Here is a 21,700-nt window from a genome sequence, read left to right as displayed (position 1 = left end):
ACTTTTTAACGTATTTATTAATGATCTAGATGAGGGGGTGGAGGGCCTACTCATCAAGTTTGCGGATGACACCAAATTGGGAGGACTGGCAAATACTCCAGAAGATAGAGACAGAGTTCAACAAGATCTGAACACAATGGACAAATGGGCAAATGAGAACATGATGCAATTTAATAGAGATAAGTGTAAAGTTCTGCATCTGGGTCAGAAAAATGAAAAGCATGCCTACTGGATGGGGGATACGCTTCTAGGTAACACTGTGTGTGAACGAGACCTTGGAGTACTTGTGGATTGTAAACTAAACATGAGCAGGCAGTGTAATGCAGCAGTAAAAAAGGTGAATGCCATTTTGGGCTGTATCTACAGGGGCATCACATCAAAATCACAAGATGTCATAGTTCCATTGTATACTGCACTGGTCAGACCACACCTGGAGTACTGTGTGCAGTTCTGGAGGCCTCACTTCAAGAAGGATGTAGATAAAATTGGGGTACAGAGGAGAGCGACAAAGATGATCTGGAGCCAAGGGACCAAGCCCTATGAAGATAGGTTGAGGGACTTGGGAATGTTCAGCCTGGAGAACAGGAGGTTGAGAGGGGACATGATAGCCCTCTTTAAGTATTGGAAAGGTTGTCACTTGGAGGAGGGCAGGATGCTGTTTCTGTTGGCTGCAGAGGAGAGGACACGCAGTAATGGGTTTAAACTTCAAGTACAACGATATAGGCTAGATATCAGGAAAACATTTTTCACAGTTAGAGTAGTTCAGCAGTGGAATAGGCTACCTAAGGAGGTGGTGAGCTCCCCCTCACTGGCAATCTTCAAGCAAAGGTTGGATACACACTTTTCTTGGATGCTTTAGGATGCTTTGGGCTGATCCTGCGTTGAGCAGGGGGTTGGACTAGATGGCCTGTATGGCCCCTTCCAACTCTATGATTCTATGATTCTATGATTAGAAGTCCATATTCCTAACCACTATACTAAGCATCTGTCATATGGTCATTTCTTCAAGGTCCCCCATCTTTGGGGAATCAGTTTTGCTGAAACATACTTCCAATTTTTTTATTAAAAAAATAAATCACATGAGGTAATTTAAGAATCTTTTGAAGGGGAAATTAAGTGGGTACTGGTTTATATGAGCCCTTTTGAGGTGAGAAGAAATGAAGAAGGTGATGTTTTCCTATAACAATTTCATCAGAGAGCAGTATTTAAATGGAACTGACAAAGCTTTCCCCTCATTCAATCAGTTTCACCGAGACAACTAAGGGATATTGAAGGAAATAGTAGACGAGTGGTAGATAACACAGAAAGGGGGATACACACTGCCACCACCCAGGCCCACAAATTGTATCCAAGTCCAGTAACATGACAGGGTAGGCTTGAGGAGAGTATATTCTCCCACATTGACTAGAAGGGATATGGTACCAAATTTCAGTGGAGAAAGCAACATTTGTGCATGTGGTTTAATACACATTAAGTGGAAGTAGGAATCTATTAATTGTCATAAAAATTATCACACACACCTGTAATTTCAGCCCTCTAGCTGAGCTCTGCACCTGGGGCTTACACACTCTAGCATTGAGAGGGAGCAAAGTAGGTGGTTTGTCTGACGATTCAGCTAGCAATCTATTCTCAGTGGATAGCCCCTGAGCAGGTGGAAACAATAGCCCTCTGGGAAATAAAAGTGAGAGGAACAGGCATATAACTGGGTGTGATAAAGCAGCTGACCACACACCCATAAAGCCTGGCAGTAGGGCTTCCAGGTGCACCCAAATTGACAACACTCCCATTGGAAGAAATATAGCAAAAGAGAGAAAACTACAAGTTGAGAAATGCCACCCCCCCCCCCCCCACAAGCCATTATAAGCTGGACAAAGAACTCAGGAGTCTGAGGCCTTTGCACTTTTTCACATACAGAAAGAAATGACCTCACATCAGCTTGATTCTTTCAGTGTGTCAGGTACGAGAGGAGGAGGGGCATCATGAATGGAAATACTCTTCTTCTCCAGTCTGAAGCCCATAATCACTTAAGTGATGCCTAGCAGTCCATCCAGTCAACCTTTCTGTTTCACAAAGTGCCAACAAATGAGGCCAAGACACCCCCTGATGTAACCTCTTAGGACTGGTATTCAGAGGAAGGTTGCTGTCTTTGCATGTGAAAGTTCCTTTAGTTACTAAAGCTAGTAATAATTGTTGGACCTCTCTTTTATAAATCTGGCTAATCCCCTTTTATGCTAGTGATGACTATCACTAGACACACTGGCAGTGAATTCCCTAATTTAATTCATTGAGTAATGAAGGCCTTCTTTTTGTATATTTGAAATCTTTTTTAATTTGAAATATATTGCTTTCAACTTAGTTGGGTGCCTCCAAGTTCTAGTATTCTGGGAGAGGGAGAATAATGTTCTATCTACTCCACCCCATCATAATTTTACAAACTAATGTGTCCCTTAAGCATCTTTCATCTAAACAGGATGATTCGTTATCCACAGAATTGTTAAAACTTTAAAAACTGCAAACGTTTGATGAGGCAGGACTTCCCTTTGCAAAAACCGTACCGATTTTCCTTTAGCAAACTTTGTTCCTCTAGGTGCTTAATAATTTTATGGTAAGTAACAGTTGCTACTCGTTTACCTAGAACATGTGTTAGTGCTATCTATTTGTATTTTTTTTGCTACTTCCAATCCTCTGGTAGAAGAAAAAGAGATGTTTTTTATACCCCACTTTTCACTACCCAAAGGAGTCTACCCAAACATCGTCCCTTACTGTCCCCACAACTGACACCCTGTGAGGTAGGTGAGTCTGAGAGAGCTCTGACAGAATTGCTCTGTGAGAACAGCTCAAACACGATTATACCCTGCTTGGCTGTACTTGCCTCTTATTGTTATGCCAATAAAGGTTTATTATTATTATTGTGACTGACCCCAGGTCACCCAGGTGGCTGCATGTGGAGGAGTGGGCAATGAAACCTCACTCCCCAGATTAGAAGTTGCCGCACTGCTAGGAAGGTTTATTTTACTGACAGGTTACACATACTAGATAGAAGATAAGTAATTTCACATAAGTCCCTTAAGAACTCTGTGGAGTATGCCATTTGGACTTTGAGATGTATTAGTTTTCAGTTTGTCCTAGAACAGCCCTTGGCTGAATCTGCGCTTACTTTGTTTATTCTGTTGTGAATCCTGTTGAATGTAGATTGATTTGAACTCTGGTCTTCCTCTATCCCCCCCCCCAAATTGAAACAGAAAAGTGCACATGGTTAGGGAAGCTCAGAAGGGGGGGGGAGCCAAGCACAGCAGGAGCCTCATTCTTTCTTTTCTTGAAGGGGGAGGGGAGAGAACTGGAGACAGCAGGGGAGGGAGAAAATACATTTAACACATTTAAATTTTTTAAATTAAAAATGAATTTCCACTTTCCCATTCAGGAAACTCTTTACGAAACCCTGGTTGAGAAAGCCTGCCCTAAAATATCATCTCTTGTCACTCAATTTGACTCATCAATTCAGACATTCTTCCCCCCAAAAGGGGGAAGTATCCACACGTTTTCCACATTGAGAACTAGGGTTGTGCATTTCCCCAAGACAAACCAAGAAAAATCCAAAAAAATACCTTAATGGCATTTGGTGAATATTAATTCAGTGGAATTTTGTGTGTGCGTGCATCTAGTTGGCTATCCCAAAGGGCTGAGCCAGAAAATATTCAGGATTTTTCAGGACTACTGTATAGGCACAATTGAAATGCATTAAATGCCTTCTGAGTGAAGTCACAACTTGGAGAAGTTGCTCTTTAAATGACTTTGGAGTTCACTTGTACTGCTGCTTGCAAAGAGCATTTAAATTTTAAATTTTAAATTCCCTTTTAAAATTCACATTCCCTTTAAAGTGTAAATGCTTTATTCCCTCCATTGGAAACAATGGATGATGGGGCACATTCCTTAAAGGCCCAGAGAACTGGACCCCCCTAGTGTAATCTTTTTTTTTTAAGGAGGGGGGGTTGAGGAGAGAAAGCAGTAGTTGTGCTGCAAATTTGATGCCTCAACCTCAAAAAACAGCCCCCCCCTCCAAATCCCAGAAACCCCCACATTGGAGCTGAAAAAATGTGGCATTTCTAGATATTTATCAAAACTGAATATGATACCAGTACTGGGAATTGGGAATATCAGGAAATATAGATTTTGGGGGGTTCAGTATACTCAAACCTGAAAAATACTGCATCGTGGTTTTCTCCCCGCAGAAAAAAAAAACAGAGCAAGGCAAATCTGGCCCGTGTTCAGACAACTGCATGAGAGATTGTCTAGGATTCCCATATATAAAACAGGGATATACATACAATTAATTAGTCAACAGGAACATTTTCACTTTAAATAATAATAATAATAATAATAATAATAATAATAATAATAATAATAATAATAATAATAATAATAATAATAATAATATCAGTCTCAAAATAATGGATGGATAGGGACATACTGTCATTTTTCATAGTAAACATGTGGTATAGAATGCTTAGGTTGTTCAATTTCTTAAAATGATGAGACAATGTACAACTCTGATTTGCGCAGTACCCAAGGGCAAAACACTGTTTCTGTAATGAGGTTAGTGATGGCTTGGAATAGCACTTTGATATTTGTTTCAGTTAGTGACCAAAGTATCCAACTGTGAACAGAAACTGAAGGGTAACCATTTACTGAATCACAGCATGTGTTAGTTTTGTTTATTCTATGTAATTAGCTGCCACTACCATGCTCTTGCTATTGATCTGTACATGGATTATACCAATGATTGATTCACCATCCTGTCTGACTTATATCTAACTACCACTCTACCCATTTCCACACAAGTTAGTTAATGTTGCCAATCCCCATGTAAGACCTGGAGATCTCCCAAAATTACCATTGGTTTCTAGACTCCAGGGACCAGTTTCCTTTGAAAAAATGGCTGTTCTGGAGGATGGACTCAATGGGATTATACCCAAACTCCATCTTTCCCAGGCTTTATCCCCAAATCTCAAGGAATATCTCAAGGAATTGGAGTTGGCAATTCAATCCTTTAGGGACACAGGCTGATTTTCCATAGCATCATGAGGTATTCATTCATTTCCCAGAGTTTCCCAGGTTTTCCTCAGATATTTCTCAAATTTGTTTTGCTGCAAAATTTTAAAATGGCATGAAAGTCTGCACGGCTGCCATGTATGTGGGAAAATTATAATATTCCCATCAACATAGCAACCATTTTCCCTTACCTTATACCTGCAGAAGCCATTTCCTCATCCTATCACTGGGAGGGCTTTCAAAAAAATCAGTAACTGAATATTATTATACTAGTTTCAAAGCCCATTTATAAAAATGGGCTTTGAAAGGGGAGAAAGGGAAGGGGAAGGGAGACGCCCCGACTCCTGGCGAGAGCCATGACCCTGGGGAGCAATACTCACAGTTTGTAGAGTCCATGGTCTGCGGCGGCCGTCGGGGTGTCAGAAGGCACCCCCCCCCACCCGGCCGAGACTCGCAGCCTTCTCTCAGCCGCGGAAAGAGCCTCACCACGTCTGCAACGCGGCGAGGCTCTTCCCGGGGCCGGGAGTAGGCTGGCCCCCCACCCACCTGACCGAGACTGGCGGCCTTCTCCGGGCTGCGGAGTGCTCCTCGGAGGACGGGCCAAGTGGCCAATGGGGAGCTACTCTGGATTGCCACTCGGAGGGGCGAATCTTCCAAGTTTTTTTGGACCGAGTTTTTATCCCAGACAGGGCCCGCCCTATAGCAGTTATACCAATCAGTGAACTACATTCCCTGAATTTCCAAGTTTTCATTTCTTTAAAAGTATGTATCTAGTCCCTTTCATTGCAGATATAAGGCATTTTTCCACATCAAAAGGGACTAACAACTTGTTTTCAAGGTTTTCTTTTGGATATATTCAGTATTAAATAGCAGTAGCTATAGACAATAGTAACTATATACTCAATAGTAACTATAGCAATACTACTAACATATGCCAATTTATAAAATAATTTTATTGTCCAGGTCCCCTCCCCAATGCCCCGGACTTCTCCACGCCACCTTGGGAGACCCTAGCCATTGCAAACCCACTTAGAGAGGGCAGGAATGTTCCAAGTCTCCTAGGGTAATTGGGGAGCCCCGAGATGAACCACACTTGCCAGGATGAGCCACCATTATCACTGGTGAGGGAAGAACACCCAGCTACCCCTCAAGCCCCAACGAGTCATACTGTGGTAGAAGTCACCACCAGCCCTCACCAGCTAAAGGCCCAGAGCCCATGCTGTGAGATCCCCGTGTGGGACCCCCAACCCCTGGAGAGAGGCAAGAGGTCCCTGGGGAAGGATAACCTGGTGACAGCACTGGCCAGGAAGGCAGCCTGCCATAGTAGGTGAATAGATCCTGGCACTCCATGTCAGCCCCAAACCCCTACAGCCAGGGAGGGCAAAGTCCCAACTGCGTGTTTTTTTTGCAGAGAGCCTGGGCAGCTTGGCATCCAAAGGTGCTAGTGACCACGGCTGTCATGGGAGAAAGACCTCATGGGAGAAAGCTGTGGGCAGGGGCAGAGTGAGCAGCTGGGTACAAAAGCAGGGCAGAAGAAGATTTCAGGGGTCAGATACAGGAGGAAGAAGGAGAGCAGATGACTTAAGGAAGAGAAGGAGTGAGAGCAAGTCACCAGAGATAGTAAGGATGGAGGTGAGAGACAGAGGAAGCACAGGTAGAGGAGGTAAGAAAAGCAGTAGATCAGAGAAGGACCCAAAGCAGGGGTGGAAGGGCCACAGGAGGGTGCTGCACCCCAGGAAAGACCCAAAGCCTCCCCCCCCCCATTTCTTTCATTTATTAACATATATTTTGTCAACCTGAGTCCCACGTGGGAATAAAAGTTTGGCAAATGCACACAAATAATTAAAATCTGTGCCTTGAGCATGTATTTGTGTCCTTATAGAGTACATTTTTTTAAGAGCCTCTTGTGGCGCAGAGTGGTAAGGCAGCTGTCTGAAAACTTTGCCCATGAGGCTGGGAGTTCAATCCCAGCAGCCGGCTCAAGGTTGACTCAGCCTTCCATCCTTCCGAGGTCGGTAAAATGAGTACCCAGCTTGCTGGGGGGTAAACGGTAATGACTGGGGAAGGCACTGGCAAACCACCCCGTATTGAGTCTGCCATGAAAACGCTAGAGGGCGTCACCCCAAGGGTCAGACATGACTCGGTGCTTTGCACAGGGGATACCTTTACCTTTACCTTTAGAGTACATTTGCACATATACAGCAACAAATTGCTTACTAGAAACATTTAAATTCTTGCAACGATAATAACATTGTATAGAAACAATGGGTTGGCCAGCAACAGGGGTGACCTAGAGGAAAATACTCTGAAAAATAAAGGGGAAGAGAATTGCTAATTGGAACCATTGTATACTGTTTGGCAACCAAGTACTGCATGATGATGATGATGATGATGAAGATTATGATGATGATGATTTAATTTTTTAGACCGCCCTTCTCCCAATAGGTCTCAGGGCGGTTTACAACATAAATAGTTAAAACACAATAAAATCCCCATAAAAACCCCAATTAACATCAACAAAAGTTACATATAACATATAAGCGGCGGTGGTCACAATTCTGATCTTAGTTACCTGACTTCCTCCCCAAGTTCAGCCTGGTGGGGAGAATAATATTCAGAAGAGAGTGGCACCAATACAATAGATCTAACAATAATCTCAATGTTAGAGATCTCAATATTGGAGGGGATCCTCTGATGGATTTGTGGGAGAGCTGCCCTGGCCTCAACCATATGCCTGGCAGAAGAGCTCCATCTTGCAGGCCCTGCAGAAAGCTGGTAGATCCTGCAGGGCTCTTAGCTCTTCTGGGAGCTCATTCCACCAGGTTGGGGCCAGGACTGAAAAGGCCCTGGCCCGGGTTGAGGCCAGGCGAACATCCCGTGGGCCCGGGACAACCAGTAAATTCATACCCGCAGAGCGGAGTGCCCTGCGGGGGGCATAAGCAACCAAGCGGTCCCGCAGGTAGACGGGACCCAGGCCACGTATAGCCTTAAAGGTCAATACCAACACCTTGAATCTGATTCGGAAACAGACTGGTAACCAGTGCAGATGACGAAGCACAGTCTGAATGTGGGCCCTCAAAGGTGTTCTAGTGAGGACCCTGGCAGCCGCATTTTGGACCAGCTGTAACTTCCGAGTCAAAGACAAGGGAAGGCCCGCGTAGAGCGAGTTACAGAAGTCTAATCTGGAAGTGACCGTTGCATGGATCACTGTGGCCAGGTGTTCCGAGGACAGGTAGGGCACTAGTAGCCGGGCTTGGCAAAGATGGAAAAATGCCGTCCGAGCTACATTGGTGACCTGAACCTCCATAGAGGAGGAGGCATCAAATGTCACCCCCAAATTCCTGGCAACTGGTGCAGGTGTTAATTGCACCCCGTTCAAGCATGGTAGGTGCGCTTCCTGGTCCTGCCCTCTTCTGCCCAGCCACAGGACCTCCGTCTTGGAGGGGTTGAGTTTAAAAGTTATATCACAAAAATATTAAAATGAATTTAAGAATTCAACGTAAGGGATACATCATTTAATTTGTGAAATTAAGGGGAAAAGTGCAAAATTTATTACATAAAAGCTATGTATAATTTAAAGCACTGCTGTTTTAAAAGTTGCTTTCCTGTCAAGTTTAGAAAAGGCTTTAAGCTAGAAAATAGGTTGTCTACAGACTGGATAAAATATTATTACTACCCCTTGCTCCCAGATATAATACTAAGAGCTTATGTAGGAATTTTAGCATTCTTTCCTTCCCTGAACTCCAATTGGGCACTACCAGCCTGGACTAATCAAAGCAATAAAAACAACAACGCTGCCAAAAACTGATGAAGGAAACAGAAGAGAACCTTTCCTAATGCTATCATGCATTTTATGCAAAATAAATAGGTGAAATCTCCTGCTCAGCAGCTACTCACATAATCAACATTTTTCTAACTTTTTGTATTCAAAAGATGTAGTGATCCAACTACTTTTCGTTTACCAGTTTATCAGATTTCTAAATATACTTATTATTGTGACACTTAACACATGTTTTAGTCTCACTTTCCCTGTGAGAATACACAGAAACATACTTCAGCAGGAAGCACCCAACTCATTTCATTTGGGTTTGCCATATTCTCATGTATGGATTCTGTTGAAAAAAAGAGGCAAGATCCAGATAAAATAATGTTGTCTGAGGAAGTATTAAGACGGGTGACATTCCCATTCAGCTATGATGCACTTCTGCAACTTAGTGCCTAGCCTTCAGCCTAAGAATACACCCTTTTGAACATATTATGGTTGTAGGAGAAGTATCATCCTGTCATTTAGGTTCCTATCCATCTTTCTCACCTACTTCAAATATAAGCAATTCAAAGTTCTTACATGACATGACTGCCCCCTTGTGTTTAGTCACATGTTTTCTCTATATATACAGTTGATTCTGAAAAGAATGCAGATTTTTCCATACATCCCATAAAGGTAATGGTATCCCCTGTGCAAACACTGGGTCATGTCTGACCCTTGGGGTGACACCCTCCAGCATTTTCATGGCAGACTCAATATGGGGTGGTTTGCCATTGCCTTCCCCAGTCATGACCGTTTACCCCCCAGCAAGCTGGGTACTCATTTTACCGACCTCGGAAGGATGGAAGGCTGAGTCAACCTTGAGCCGGCTGCTGGGCTTAAACTCCCAGCCTCATGGGCAGACAGCTTCAGACAGCATTTCTGCTGCTTACCACTCTGTGCCACAAGATATTCATACCTAAACATACATTAATTTTAAAAGCCTTATTTGGGACAGAAATATTTATTTAGCATCATGTAAAACACAGAAAGGCTGCATTGCATATGAATTTATTTGCTCCAGAGAAGATTTTGCCATCATTTTCTTGTTCTACAGTTCAGTAGCACAATTGTCGATACAATTCTGAGCTGCCTTTTTAAAGCTTTGCAGAAAACAGCATATGTAAAACTGAACTATACGGTCAGGTCTCTTACAAGTACAGACCAGAATAAACAATTTTCACTTGTCTAAATGTACTCTTATATGCAATGTGTAAGAAATTAGCCTCTAAATCTTACAGCAGCATTATAAATGCAAATTGTACTCAATAAATAATTCTTTCTTCTGTGAATATTTCTGTTTATGACTTTGAGTCAGCAAAACACAGGCCAACCCAGAAAATCAATTAACATCTGAAGACCCTTCCTGGAATGTAAATATGTATGATCAGGAGAATCTGTCTAAATCATAAATCTTTCTTACTCCTTTAGCTTGAGTATTCATCACATGCACACTACAGAATTGCAGACAACACAAACTAACATTCGTCTGTTGTGTTACTTTATTTAGAAAGGTTTTATGTCACTTCTCCAGGAACTTAACTTAAAAGAACTTAATTGCCATGGGTAGTTCCAGCACTAGGTGAATGCTCAGATTCTCTGATGAAGCCTGCACAGCAAAACATGTAGGGCCTTTGTACAATAATAAATCAACCAACTATAATCTGCCATTTCCCCCTTTTTGTTCTGTTGAGTGTCCAGAGAGAAATGTCTCTTCACTGTCTACAGTGAAAGTTAGGGGCAGCCAATGAAACTGCCTCTAAAAAGCATGAGGAGACAGTTGGCTACCAAACCTTAATAATAGGGACACATGCCCTGCACATTTAAAAGACACATTCTAACTAAGGGTGATGTGGTTGGCTCTGTGTGTCAAAATCTGATTATCAACAGCACTGTGACATACTCACAAGTCACTTCATGATCCCTGACAGGCTGAGATATCAAAGTGAAAGGGATGAGTGCTAAAAAAAGAAGTTTTAAAGATGAAAATCAATGTGCATTTTCCCCAGCTGCAGATGACTGGAGCCCATTTCACCTTTTACAAATGATGCTTTTGTCCTCAGAATGTTCAAAGGTGACTGTTCAGCACAGCCATAGTTATGACAACTAGAAAATGCCGAGCTCAGAAAACTGAGAGACTTTTGGCTTCTCATGACTGTCTGCTGAATCATGATGTATCCTCTACACCAGTGGTCCCCAACCTTTTTATCACTGGGGATCACTCAACGCCGGGGACCACTCACCGGGGACCACTCAACGCCTTTTACTGAGGCCCGGTGGAGGGGGGTAGTTTACTCCCCTACTCTCAACCACTGCCCTAGCGCTCTCTGATTGCTATGGTAATGTTTAAACATCCCTTCAAAATAAGATACAGACACGCCACAACAATGAAGTGTGTTGTAAAGGGCTGGGGGGGTGAAGTAAAGGGCCGGTGGGGGGGGAGAAGGCGTCCTTCGGGGCCCACCTCCAGTTAGTCGAAGGACCACATGTGGTCCGCAGCCCACAGGTTGGGGATCGCTACCCTACACTACCTATACTGCAGCTGTAGCCAGGGGCAACTGAATAGGAATGCACAATATAACAGTTCTTCCTGGAGCAAGTCTTTCAAACCACAGAGCACCATTCAGAAGTTCTAACACCTTTTTTGGTGCGGAGTGCCTTTGATAGGGTTAAACTTCTCCATAGTGGAGACTTAGCATGTTAACCTTTTTATTCCTTTTAACAGATCTTTTAGTAATCCACGATCTGTTTGCTAGTCATACAAATGGCAGGAGCAGTGGGGAGTATGTCACACCAGTATGTCATGGCTGATGCTATAACAAGGAGCCTTTCCCCCTAACTGTAGACAAACCTGAGAGGTTCCCCTGTGCATTCCTTAGAGGAAAACCAGCAGGTTCCCCAAACATAGTTTATCATACTCTCCTCACACATAGCAGAGTGTTGAGGAGTAGGTGGTGGATGGACAAGTAGACCAACTTGCAGAAGTGTGGGAATACTATTGTGGAAGATTAGTTGTGAAACAACGCCTCTTTCATTTCAGCATAACACAGAAGCACAAGCCAGCATCAATATTAAGACTACTGTCCACTAAGCCGCTTTACAGATGTGCCTGAGATTGTGTATGCACAACAGGGCCTTTGTTGCTCTTTTCCAAAATAGCAGCCCCCTGTTCAGCAACTCTTCAAAAAAATGACCACAAAAATCCCGCTGCACATGAGTCTCTCCCTCACACTCTCTGAACATGAGCCTAAGTTTATGCCAGTATACAGTTTCACCGCACAAGTCAGTTCCAGCTGTGATGTACAGTTTCTGAAGAAATCCAAAATGGTTCTAAATATTGGAGCATTCTACTGGAACATTTTGGTTCAAATTATTTCAGGACAAAAACTGATTTTTTAATGCCTCTGCAATCCTAGGGAGAAAAAATATTAGGAAAATGTCTAAGCCCTCCTGCAAAGGACTGTCATACAACAGTGACAAATACTTTACTGTGCTCCATTTTTTTTTGGAAAAAAAGAAACAATTAAAAAAATTAAAAAGGCAAAACCATAAAACCAAAGGGTGTGGATAAAATACATTCCAATAATATTATTTAAATGTCTAAAAACTGATATGGGCAGGATTGTGTTATATTTCTCAAATAAAAACCAGATGGTTTCAGAATACCTGCTAAAATCACTAAAGGTTTATTAGCCCTTAGTAGCTGTTCCCCATTGATTTGCTGAAGCTGTCTACTTAGGATGAGAAATGCCGTTGCTCTTTGAAGCAAATTGCTTTTTCCTACTCAATTCAGCGAGGATTCTGTGTTTGAAGCTGGCTACATAAAGAGACATTGTAACCTGTGCTGGATAAGCAAATTTGACTGCATAAAATATTCAATACAATCCTAACAATGTATTCATTTAACTTCTTCCATTAAGTTAGTATCATATCCTTATATGGAAGAGCAGGGCTGGTTTATCCATGTAGCACATGCTATGGGCCCCACACTTCCAGTGGCCCCACGCAGTGGATGAGGGCTGTAGCCTCTCTCCTTCCCCCTTTTCCCAGTCACATGGAATGACACTTCTTTTCACTCTCAGGGGCCTTTACACCCCCAAGTACAGCTCATATGGCCCCGCAAATCCTTAAACAGGCTCTGGTGCTACAGGTCCTACAAATCCTTAAGCCACTCCTGTGAAAGAGTGCAGTAACCACCTTGACACCTCCTCAATCATGTGTACCGGTGCAGAACGCAAATCTAGGTGAACATCACTTCCTGATATTCTTTAATACTACAGGAACAACAGTACACTCATGAATTCGTAGTCCTGCAAGATTTTGCCCATTTCTTTCAAATAAGGGATCCATTCTTAGCTTGGGGCATTATGATAAGTATATGTATATGCACATGGTATGGTTCTGCCCACTGAAATTAAGTAACATGTATACACAAGAAACATATATGCACCACAGAAGGCACAGAAGGAAGTGCAAATAGACGTTCTGTGGCTGGGCAGGAAGGAAGCAAATCAGGCAGCATGCCTACCCACCTTCACTGGGGTGCAGCTTAACGTCTCATCCTCAGACAGCGATTTGTGAGGTAATTTCAGATTCATACAATGGTCACCTCCAGATTAGATTTCTGTAACTCACTCTACACAGGCCTAACCTTGTCCTTGACCTAGAAATTGCAGCTGGTACAGAATACAGCTGTAGGGTCCTCAAGGGTACATCTATTGGTTCTCTGATACAGATTCCTCCACTATGGCATCTCATTAGCCTTTCTGTGCGAGGCAAGCATTTAATAGAATCATAGAATCATAGAATAAGATTGTTGGAAGGGACCCCATGGGACATCTAGTCCAACCCCCTGCACTATGCAGGACACTCACATCCCAATCGCTCATCTACTGTAACCTGCCACCCCCTTGCCTTCACAGAATCAGCCTCTCCATCAGATGGCTATCCAGCCTCTGTTTAAAAATTTCCAAAGATGGAGAACCCACCACCTCCCGTGGAAGCCTGTTCCACTGAGAAACCACACTAACTGTCAGGAACTTCTTCCGGATGTTTAGATGGAATTTCTTTTGAATTAATTTCATCCCATTTGTTCTGGTTTGTCCCTCTGGGGCAAGAGAGAACAATTCTGCGCCATCCTCCATATGGCACCCTTTTAAATACTTGAAGATGGTTATCAGATCCCCTCTCAGTCGTCTCCTCTCTAGGTTAAACAGACCAAGAGTCTTCTCCAGCACCAGAGTTCAAAAGCCTCAATTCTTTGATGCTCGGACTTTCTTATGGTCCAACTTTCGCAGCCATACATTGCAATTGGGATGACCATAGCCTTGACTAGATGCACTTTTGTTGGCAGGGTGATGTCTCTGCTTTTTAGGATGCTGTTTAGATTTGCCATAGCTTTCCTCCCCAGGAGCAAGCGTCTTTTAATTTCTTTGCTGCAGTCCCCATCTGCAGTGATCTTGGAGCCCAGGAAAATAATGTATTTTATTATATTCCTATATCACAGCTATAATATGAAACTAACATATCACTTTTTTGGTTTCCAGTCTAAGTAATGCACTAATCTCAACAGTAATACCACATTGTAACACCACGATATGTGCACAAGATTGTTGTTACTGTTGCCATTTTCCTGTTTCTACAGCAGAAATAAGGATGATAGTGATTTAAAGAACACTAAAGAACTGGATTCCAAGTGATACAACTACAGTGCTAAGCAGGACTGCCTTGCCCTTTAGGAACCTAACACATGACAGAACAGATAGTTCTTTCCATAAATTCTTAAGGTTCTGATTGTACGCTTCCTTCAAATGCTGATGTTAAATTTCCTCTACAATTCATGGTGAAGTTGTCTGTGCAAACTGCATCTAAAATGTTAGCTGTACTGCAAACAGAATTCTGGTGACAGCAGGTCAGCCATTATATCTGACCACTTGAAAGTGAAGAAGCTGTATTTGCTCAGACTTTACAAGGACCTTTGAAAATGAGAGGGAGATAAAAGCACCAATTGTTTACAATATGAACCACCCAGTCAATGCAAATAAGGATTCTTCACATCTCTGACAAATATACAAGAGTTTGCTTTGGATAACGTGACTTTAAAGAGCCAGCAATTCAGACCACAGCAGAAGGTACTATTTTTGAACAATTCTGTAAAAAGTAAATTGAAACAGAGAACTAGCAAGCCTGGGAGAGATTCTCGACCAGCTCTTCCCTGCTGTACTGGCTTTTTGTTTGAAGGAAGCTTTAAAAAAATCCATTGGGAGCAATAAAAACGTTATTTACTACTTGCAATCTGAAGCAGTATACTTCACTGCACTCCACCACCCCAACATTCTGCTAACACTTTCCTGCTACGTGTGCAGACCAGGCCTTAAGGAAAGAGGTGGAAGAGACAGTGCAGTGAGAAGGTGTAGGATGTTGGAGACATTTTCCATGAAACTCTAGCTCTGCTGTGTTTTCTTAAAGGCCAATTATTGTGGGGCAGGGAATATGAACCATCTCTTCACTTCTTCAGGTCAAACTTGGTATTACATTATTATGGGGAGCAGATGTGAGAGGAGACACATCTCTGTTCTTCTATCTGCCTAAGCCTCCAGCTACGATTTATGTGACCGATACTCAGGGCCAGATCAGGAAACCTCCATATACAGAGGCAATAAACCTCTAAATACTAGGGCCAGGAGGCAACACCATGAGAAGACCTCAGCCTCTATGTCCTGTTGCTGGTCCCTGATTGGCACTATGTAGGAGATAGGGTGCTGGACTAAATGGACCAGAGCTCTTTTATGGTCCGCTCTGTTGACCTGTCAAAACATAGTGCTAGCTTAGGTGATACAGAATGAAATTACTATAAGTTCCCCCTCTGCCACCAAGATACAGCTGTCCAGGAGAGAAGTAGTGTTGTGCTGAGGCTAGAGATGAATCTCAGGCAAAGCAATGTGAACAAAACCCACCATCTCTCTGATGATGTCAAATTCAGACATCATACAGTAGCAGCACAATGTGTAGAACTGAACCATTAATAGGCCCTGATGCCTGCTGTGGTAGTGCAGTGGTCACACAGCTCCACTCTTGCTTTTCTAAATGGGGGCATACTTCATAAATTTGGCCAGTTCGTGACTGATCTAGGGAGACCCCAGAGAGTCCTTGGGTGTGATTTTCATAAGGCTCTTGCTGCCTTAATCTTCCTTTTCCATCAGGACACTTGTGATGAAACAGACAAGAACTAGTGGCAAAAGGTCTTCCATCCTTTCAAACTAAGTGGAAACAGAGATTTTAAACACATTCCTTAATCTCACTTTTACCAGGCAAGTTTCCTAATAGTGCAGTAGGTAACCAATATCTTTGCCAGGTGATTTACGTTGCCTGTCAAAGAGAAGTAATTTTATGCTCTCAGGTGAAATCTGTTTGCAGATATTTTTTGCCAAGCACATGCCTCCAATTCACACAGCGGCTCTTACTCACGCCTATGTGGTTATGGAATCGGTTTCTTTTAATACACACTCATTTTCATAGTCCCTGGGGCATATTAATTTATATACAGCACTGCAGTCCAAGATTCAACAGCACATTATTCTTATTGATTCCAACCCCCTTCATTCTCTGACGAAGAGTTACTGTATTATACAGCTGGGCTATAAAATACTCTTCATGCTGATGCATCTCTTATAGAGCACGGATCACTTTTATAGTCTGAACTGAGGCTGCATTTGAGACTTCTACAAGCTAATTGGTTTACTGGGCTTGGCTAGATATTTTTGATATATATACCATAAAGCACTTTAGAATACTTGCAAGAAAGATTCTATACCAGTGCTGCCCATTAACATTGGAATGCTAGAGGTTTTCATAATTCTAGCAAAGTGGACTGCTTAAAGAAGAAAAAAGAAACATTTGCAGCCAAATTTACAAGAGCATAAAAAAGAATTTGTACGTGGATTCCCTTGGGAAATAAATCATCATTGTCAATTATGACAACTTAAGACTTTCTTCATGCAGAGATTTCTAACCACAAACCACTTTTGTTTTTATTATATTACAAGCTGTGTAATTGGTGCTGAGTGTGCATTTCTATCCGTATACCCTTTATAAACTGGATTTTGTGGAAAAGTTCACAGAAAGAGTTGGAAGATCAGATCTTTCATACCTTGCCTTCCACTGCACACCCTACAAATCCTCTGCTGAGGGCCAGGGATTCTTCATAAACACAACCTACCACAGCATGCAGTTGAGGAGGGATTATCAAAAAAACTTGCCTTTCCCTCAATAGGTGTGTGTGTGGGGGGGGGATCTTATGCATTTATTTATGTCATTTATAGTTTACTTTTCTCACTGAGACTCAAGGTAGATTACAGAGTGACAGACAATTTAAATGAACAGGAATGGGACAGCCAATAAAAATACAATAGGGTTTTGGACTTCATAAATTTGAAAACAAGCAGAAAATCGGAAAACAGAGCTGAAACCAAGCATAAGCAGTAACAGGAAATGTTAAATGATGCAAAAGTTACACAGAAGAGTCATACTCATCGCAACAGACAGGATGCAATAGATGCAGCTGTACAGACTATAGTCCCTAACAAGTTCATTAAAGTACAGCCCTATTATCTGTGCAAACTCCTGAATTATTTATTTTTGCAGAGTTTGCTGAAAGCCAGGATGGTGACAGCCTTCCTGACCTCATCTGGCAGTCCATTCCAAAAAGTGGGGGTCAAAACAGAGAATGCATGTAGATAGGCAGTCATTGATTTCCAGTTGCAGGGTGACACTTACACATGCTCAGGTGAGTGAAGCTTTCATGCTGGAACATAGTGAAAGAGGCAGTCCCACAGATAACATAGACCCAGCCTATGGAGGGCTTTGTATGTTATGACCAATATCCTGGATTGAGCCTGGTAACTCATGGGCAACCAGTGCCATGACAGCAAAACAGGAATAATATGCATGCTCTGCCTGGCTCCTGCTAATACCCAAATGGCAGCTTTCTGCACTATCTGGAGTCTCCAAGTTGGCTTGAAGCGGGGAATCTACATAGGGTGCACTACAGTAGTCTAGTCTATGGGTTCCAGGTACACATTTGATTATGTGACTTTCAATGATTCCCAGCACTGTTGTACATAACCAATGGGTGCAAGCTCAGTAGTGTTGCGAGTGGGTGGCAAAAATACTAGTATAGGGTTTCTCTACACTATATCATAGTTGCTTAAAATGGAACAGCTTTGCATTCACTCTTCTCTTACATTTTTAAGTGGAACGTCAGCAGCTCAAACAATCTGATACAACTTGATGCAAAAAAAGATGTTCCTGTTCTTTAGACAAAAGTGAATCTGTTCTTTGGCTAAAGTGGATTTGCAGTAATTAGTCAAGTGTCTTTTGCTGAAAACACACAGTTCTCCCCTTAGTACAGTGCTAGATACTACTTAAAAATTACATCTCCCAAGCAGAAAGGTTATTCATGAAACTCAGCAATGCTATTTAATGACCTTCAAGATGGTATACATAGTTTCTATCTGAAATGATTTTACATAGAAGATAACTATCCTGAGTACTAGCATGTACTCATTGAACATGTCTGAAATTAATGACAGCATAGTTCAGAAGCCTGTGACTTACTGTGAGATGTGAGTTATTGGGGTCAGCAACGTCTCACCCTCCAGGTCAAGTTCATCAGCAAAACTATTGGTCCTAATGAATGGCCCAGTGTTTGCATCTAAAAATGGAGAGCTTTTTTTCACTATGGAAAAGAAACAAGTAGATAAAAGTTAAATTGCTATATGACCTTTATATATTTAAAGGCTACATTAAAGCTTTAAAGCATTTATAATATCTGAGTGGCTAATAGAAGGAAAATAATTAAAAGGTAGACTCAAATGTCAGATCACAGCAAAAGACCATGATGGGTAGCACAGGAGGAAACAGGCACAGAGTTTTCTTCCCATATGCAACTGTGGCATGAAATGTCCATTCCTTATATAGTATACTGAAATTTATTCTGTAAGAGCTGCCAATTCCAAGAAGTTAAATGATATTTAAGTATACTGAAAATATTAAGAAAACAGCAACAATAATATGCCTCCCTAAACACGCTGCACTTTAGATAGATAATTATAACAAAGAAGTTTGAGATTAAACTCCTAACAAAGCAGTGCATTCCATTATAGATCTCTACAACTCTACACATATCAAATATGCTGATGCTGAACTTCTGAAGCCACTTGAGGTTTGTGATCAGATCTCTAGATGTTTTCAGTTTTATTTAAAAGCAGACAAAAGAGGAAGAAATGAGCTGGTTTCAATTGAGGTCATAGTGATGGAAGAATACCCTTTCCCCCATGCTATTTTCCTGCAAGAAAATCTACCATTCTGAGCTGCTTTCTTTTTCTCTCTCACTACTAACAACAATTCAGGACAAGAGACTTTGTCTGAGGAGGGGGGGTTATAGTTTAACCCTGCTGCCCCAGTCTTCCTATCACATCAGCTCTCATTAGTAAGGACAATAGTATACTAATCAAAATTTCATTACATTCTACCTTATACCTTTATGCTAGTACTGCGTATTATCTTTGAGAAGGTATGCAAGTGAAACAGAGAGGGATGAACATAGTAGATAAACAAAACTGCAAAGTGCAGCTCAACCAAATTTCTTTTGGTTTTCCTTTCAACATATTTGGCATGGGAACCAGGTGCATGGGAACCAGTTGCAGGGGAAAGTCTTGCTGCGAGGAAGGCAGCCATTTTTGTGCTGGTGATTTATTATAAGGCCTTCATATATATGATATTTTTTTCAGTATGAGGAAGGAAAAACATTTATCATGAATTATCAGTGTCTCAGAAAATACTGATTCAGCTTAATTCTACTAAGAAAATCATCTTATTGTACTGCTTTAGCTGATATTACAAAGTAGTTTATTAACTGGGAGCTCTCTTCTTCAAAATCTAATGACTTATTTTAATTGCTCAGGCTCAGCCCTGATTTGAAATAATTGTGTCCTACTTTAGAGTGTCCAAAATTTTACTAAAGTAATACATGTGTGCTTTAGCCCTTAAAATATATAAGCAATAAAAGCAACAACAGTCTGAAAGTAAATGACAATTTTCTGCTGGTTTTGATGAAATTACACATCTGTGGGATAATTTTAAACACACAGTTTACAAATAACTTTTCAAACACAGAGACACATATAACACCTTTGCCCATAAATCACAACAGAATGAGGTCCAGTCTCTTGCACCTAAAGGTTTAATGGAAATGAAGCAATGAAATGCAGGTGTTACCTGGAGAAGGAGGACAACTGGAAGATGGTTGCTCTGCAGAAAAGGATGTCCAGGAATGCTGTCGGACTGAGTTAACAGATACAAAAAGACAGCGCACAGGACACAGAAACAGAAAGGGGAAAGGTCAGATGGAGAGGAAGCAATGCAATCTCGGTCATAATTGCATCTGTTATTTTCATTTTTAAAAGACAGGAAAACAGGTTTTACAAGTAGGAATAATTCACAAAGTGTGTACAAAGAACATGTCTGTACATGCCTGGGAATTCCTTGCTGGGAATTTAATTTCCAAATTCAGATTAGGACCCTGGCAAGAGAAAATGGGCTTCAGCCTTCTCTTCCCCCACCCCAACCTATGCTGTTTTTCTAACCTTACATGACCCCAGAAAACTACTTACATGTACCCATAACTACTTCTATTTTCCCAGCAGTACAAATAGCAGCTCACTGGGGACTTACCAGGTTGGGAAAAGAGGAAAGGGGTAATACTAAAATCCTTTATCCTCATGTCAAAGAAAAGGCATTTGCTTAATTTTCATTTTAAAAAAAATACACAATTTTGAAGTGGTTTCTATGTTTTGCTAATATGTTGTAACCCACAGGTGTACTTCTCTTGACATCTGAGATACTAAAAAATGCACACCCAGTAAACTTTCAAAAAAATTCCTTGACTTGTTGGACACCAGGGAAATGAATAAGACAATTTCCTCAAAGTTCCACATAATTCAACGAAAGATCATTGTAGGAAAACTCCAAGTAGAATGAAACAATAAATCCCAGTCGTTATAAAGGTGGGGATATCTCACCTATTGGGGAAATCTTCTCACCTACTGCTTTTATAGTTGAATTCTGTATCATCTTAACAGAAGGACAATTCAGTAATTCTACAGTAGTTAATATATATGTACGTGTATGTGTGTATTTTTTGCCTCTGCCGATGTGAAATCAGACCAGACTCTTTCTAAGTATTCCCCCCCCACATAAAATTGCAGAATTATGGTGATTTATGGCAACCCCACACAATTTTCAGAACAAGAGACATTCAGAGGTGGTCTGCCATTTCCTATATCAGTGTGGCAACCTGGTATTCCTTGGTAGTCTCCTATCCAAATACTGACCAGAGATATTTGGGATAATATAATCTCCAGTTTTGCTAAATCTAAGCAATCTAAAACAATCATTTGTTAAAAGAAAATGAAGCACTTGTAATACCATTGGTTCCAGTGGGAGAATTCAGGACATTCTTGGCTGTCTCCCACTTAAACATTTAACAAAGGTTAGGCTTCATCATGTCTGAATTTTCTCCCTACTTACCCCATCATACAAAATATATGAGTCTACACTTCTGAGACGTAAAAAAAAAAACCCTAAGAAAGGTTACACTGAATATGTTCCCTGTAGTACAGAGGTTAAAGACTTGTGCTAGTGCAGCTATCCAAATCCCTGCTTGAGCCATGAAAGTCACTGAGGCTGCAATTCAAAGCACACTGACTAGAGAGTAAGCCTCATTAAATTCAATGAGATTTACTCCTCTGAGTATACATGCTTCAAGACTGCACTGTGTATGCCCTT

The 21,700-nt window shown here is 41.6% G+C and overlaps 1 protein-coding gene across 5 annotated transcripts in view; it reads right to left on the bottom strand.

Annotated features, from left to right (window-relative positions):
• The window catches only part of KCNQ1 (potassium voltage-gated channel subfamily Q member 1), a 481,025-nt gene that overhangs the window by 328,232 nt on the left and 131,093 nt on the right, over nucleotides 1-21,700 (bottom strand). For 4 of the 5 annotated variants that reach the window (XR_013228284.1, XM_077321532.1, XM_077321529.1 and 1 more), the window contains 2 exons: nucleotides 20,132-20,197; nucleotides 18,470-18,590 (listed from right to left, as the gene is read on the bottom strand). Coding sequence is in view for 4 of the 5 variants with exons in the window: in XM_077321532.1 (XP_077177647.1) it covers nucleotides 18,470-18,590; nucleotides 20,132-20,197 (187 nt within the window). In the remaining variant the exon portion in view is untranslated. The remainder of the gene's footprint in view (nucleotides 1-18,469; nucleotides 18,591-20,131; nucleotides 20,198-21,700) is intronic. The other variant, XM_077321531.1, reaches the window with a different exon arrangement.

Source organism: Paroedura picta, chromosome 2 (assembly GCF_049243985.1).
Source record: "Paroedura picta isolate Pp20150507F chromosome 2, Ppicta_v3.0, whole genome shotgun sequence".
NCBI classification, from domain to species: Eukaryota; Metazoa; Chordata; class Lepidosauria; order Squamata; family Gekkonidae; genus Paroedura; species Paroedura picta.
The sequence above is the reverse complement of the archived record's forward strand: the minus strand, read 5'-3'. Positions and strand labels throughout refer to the sequence as shown.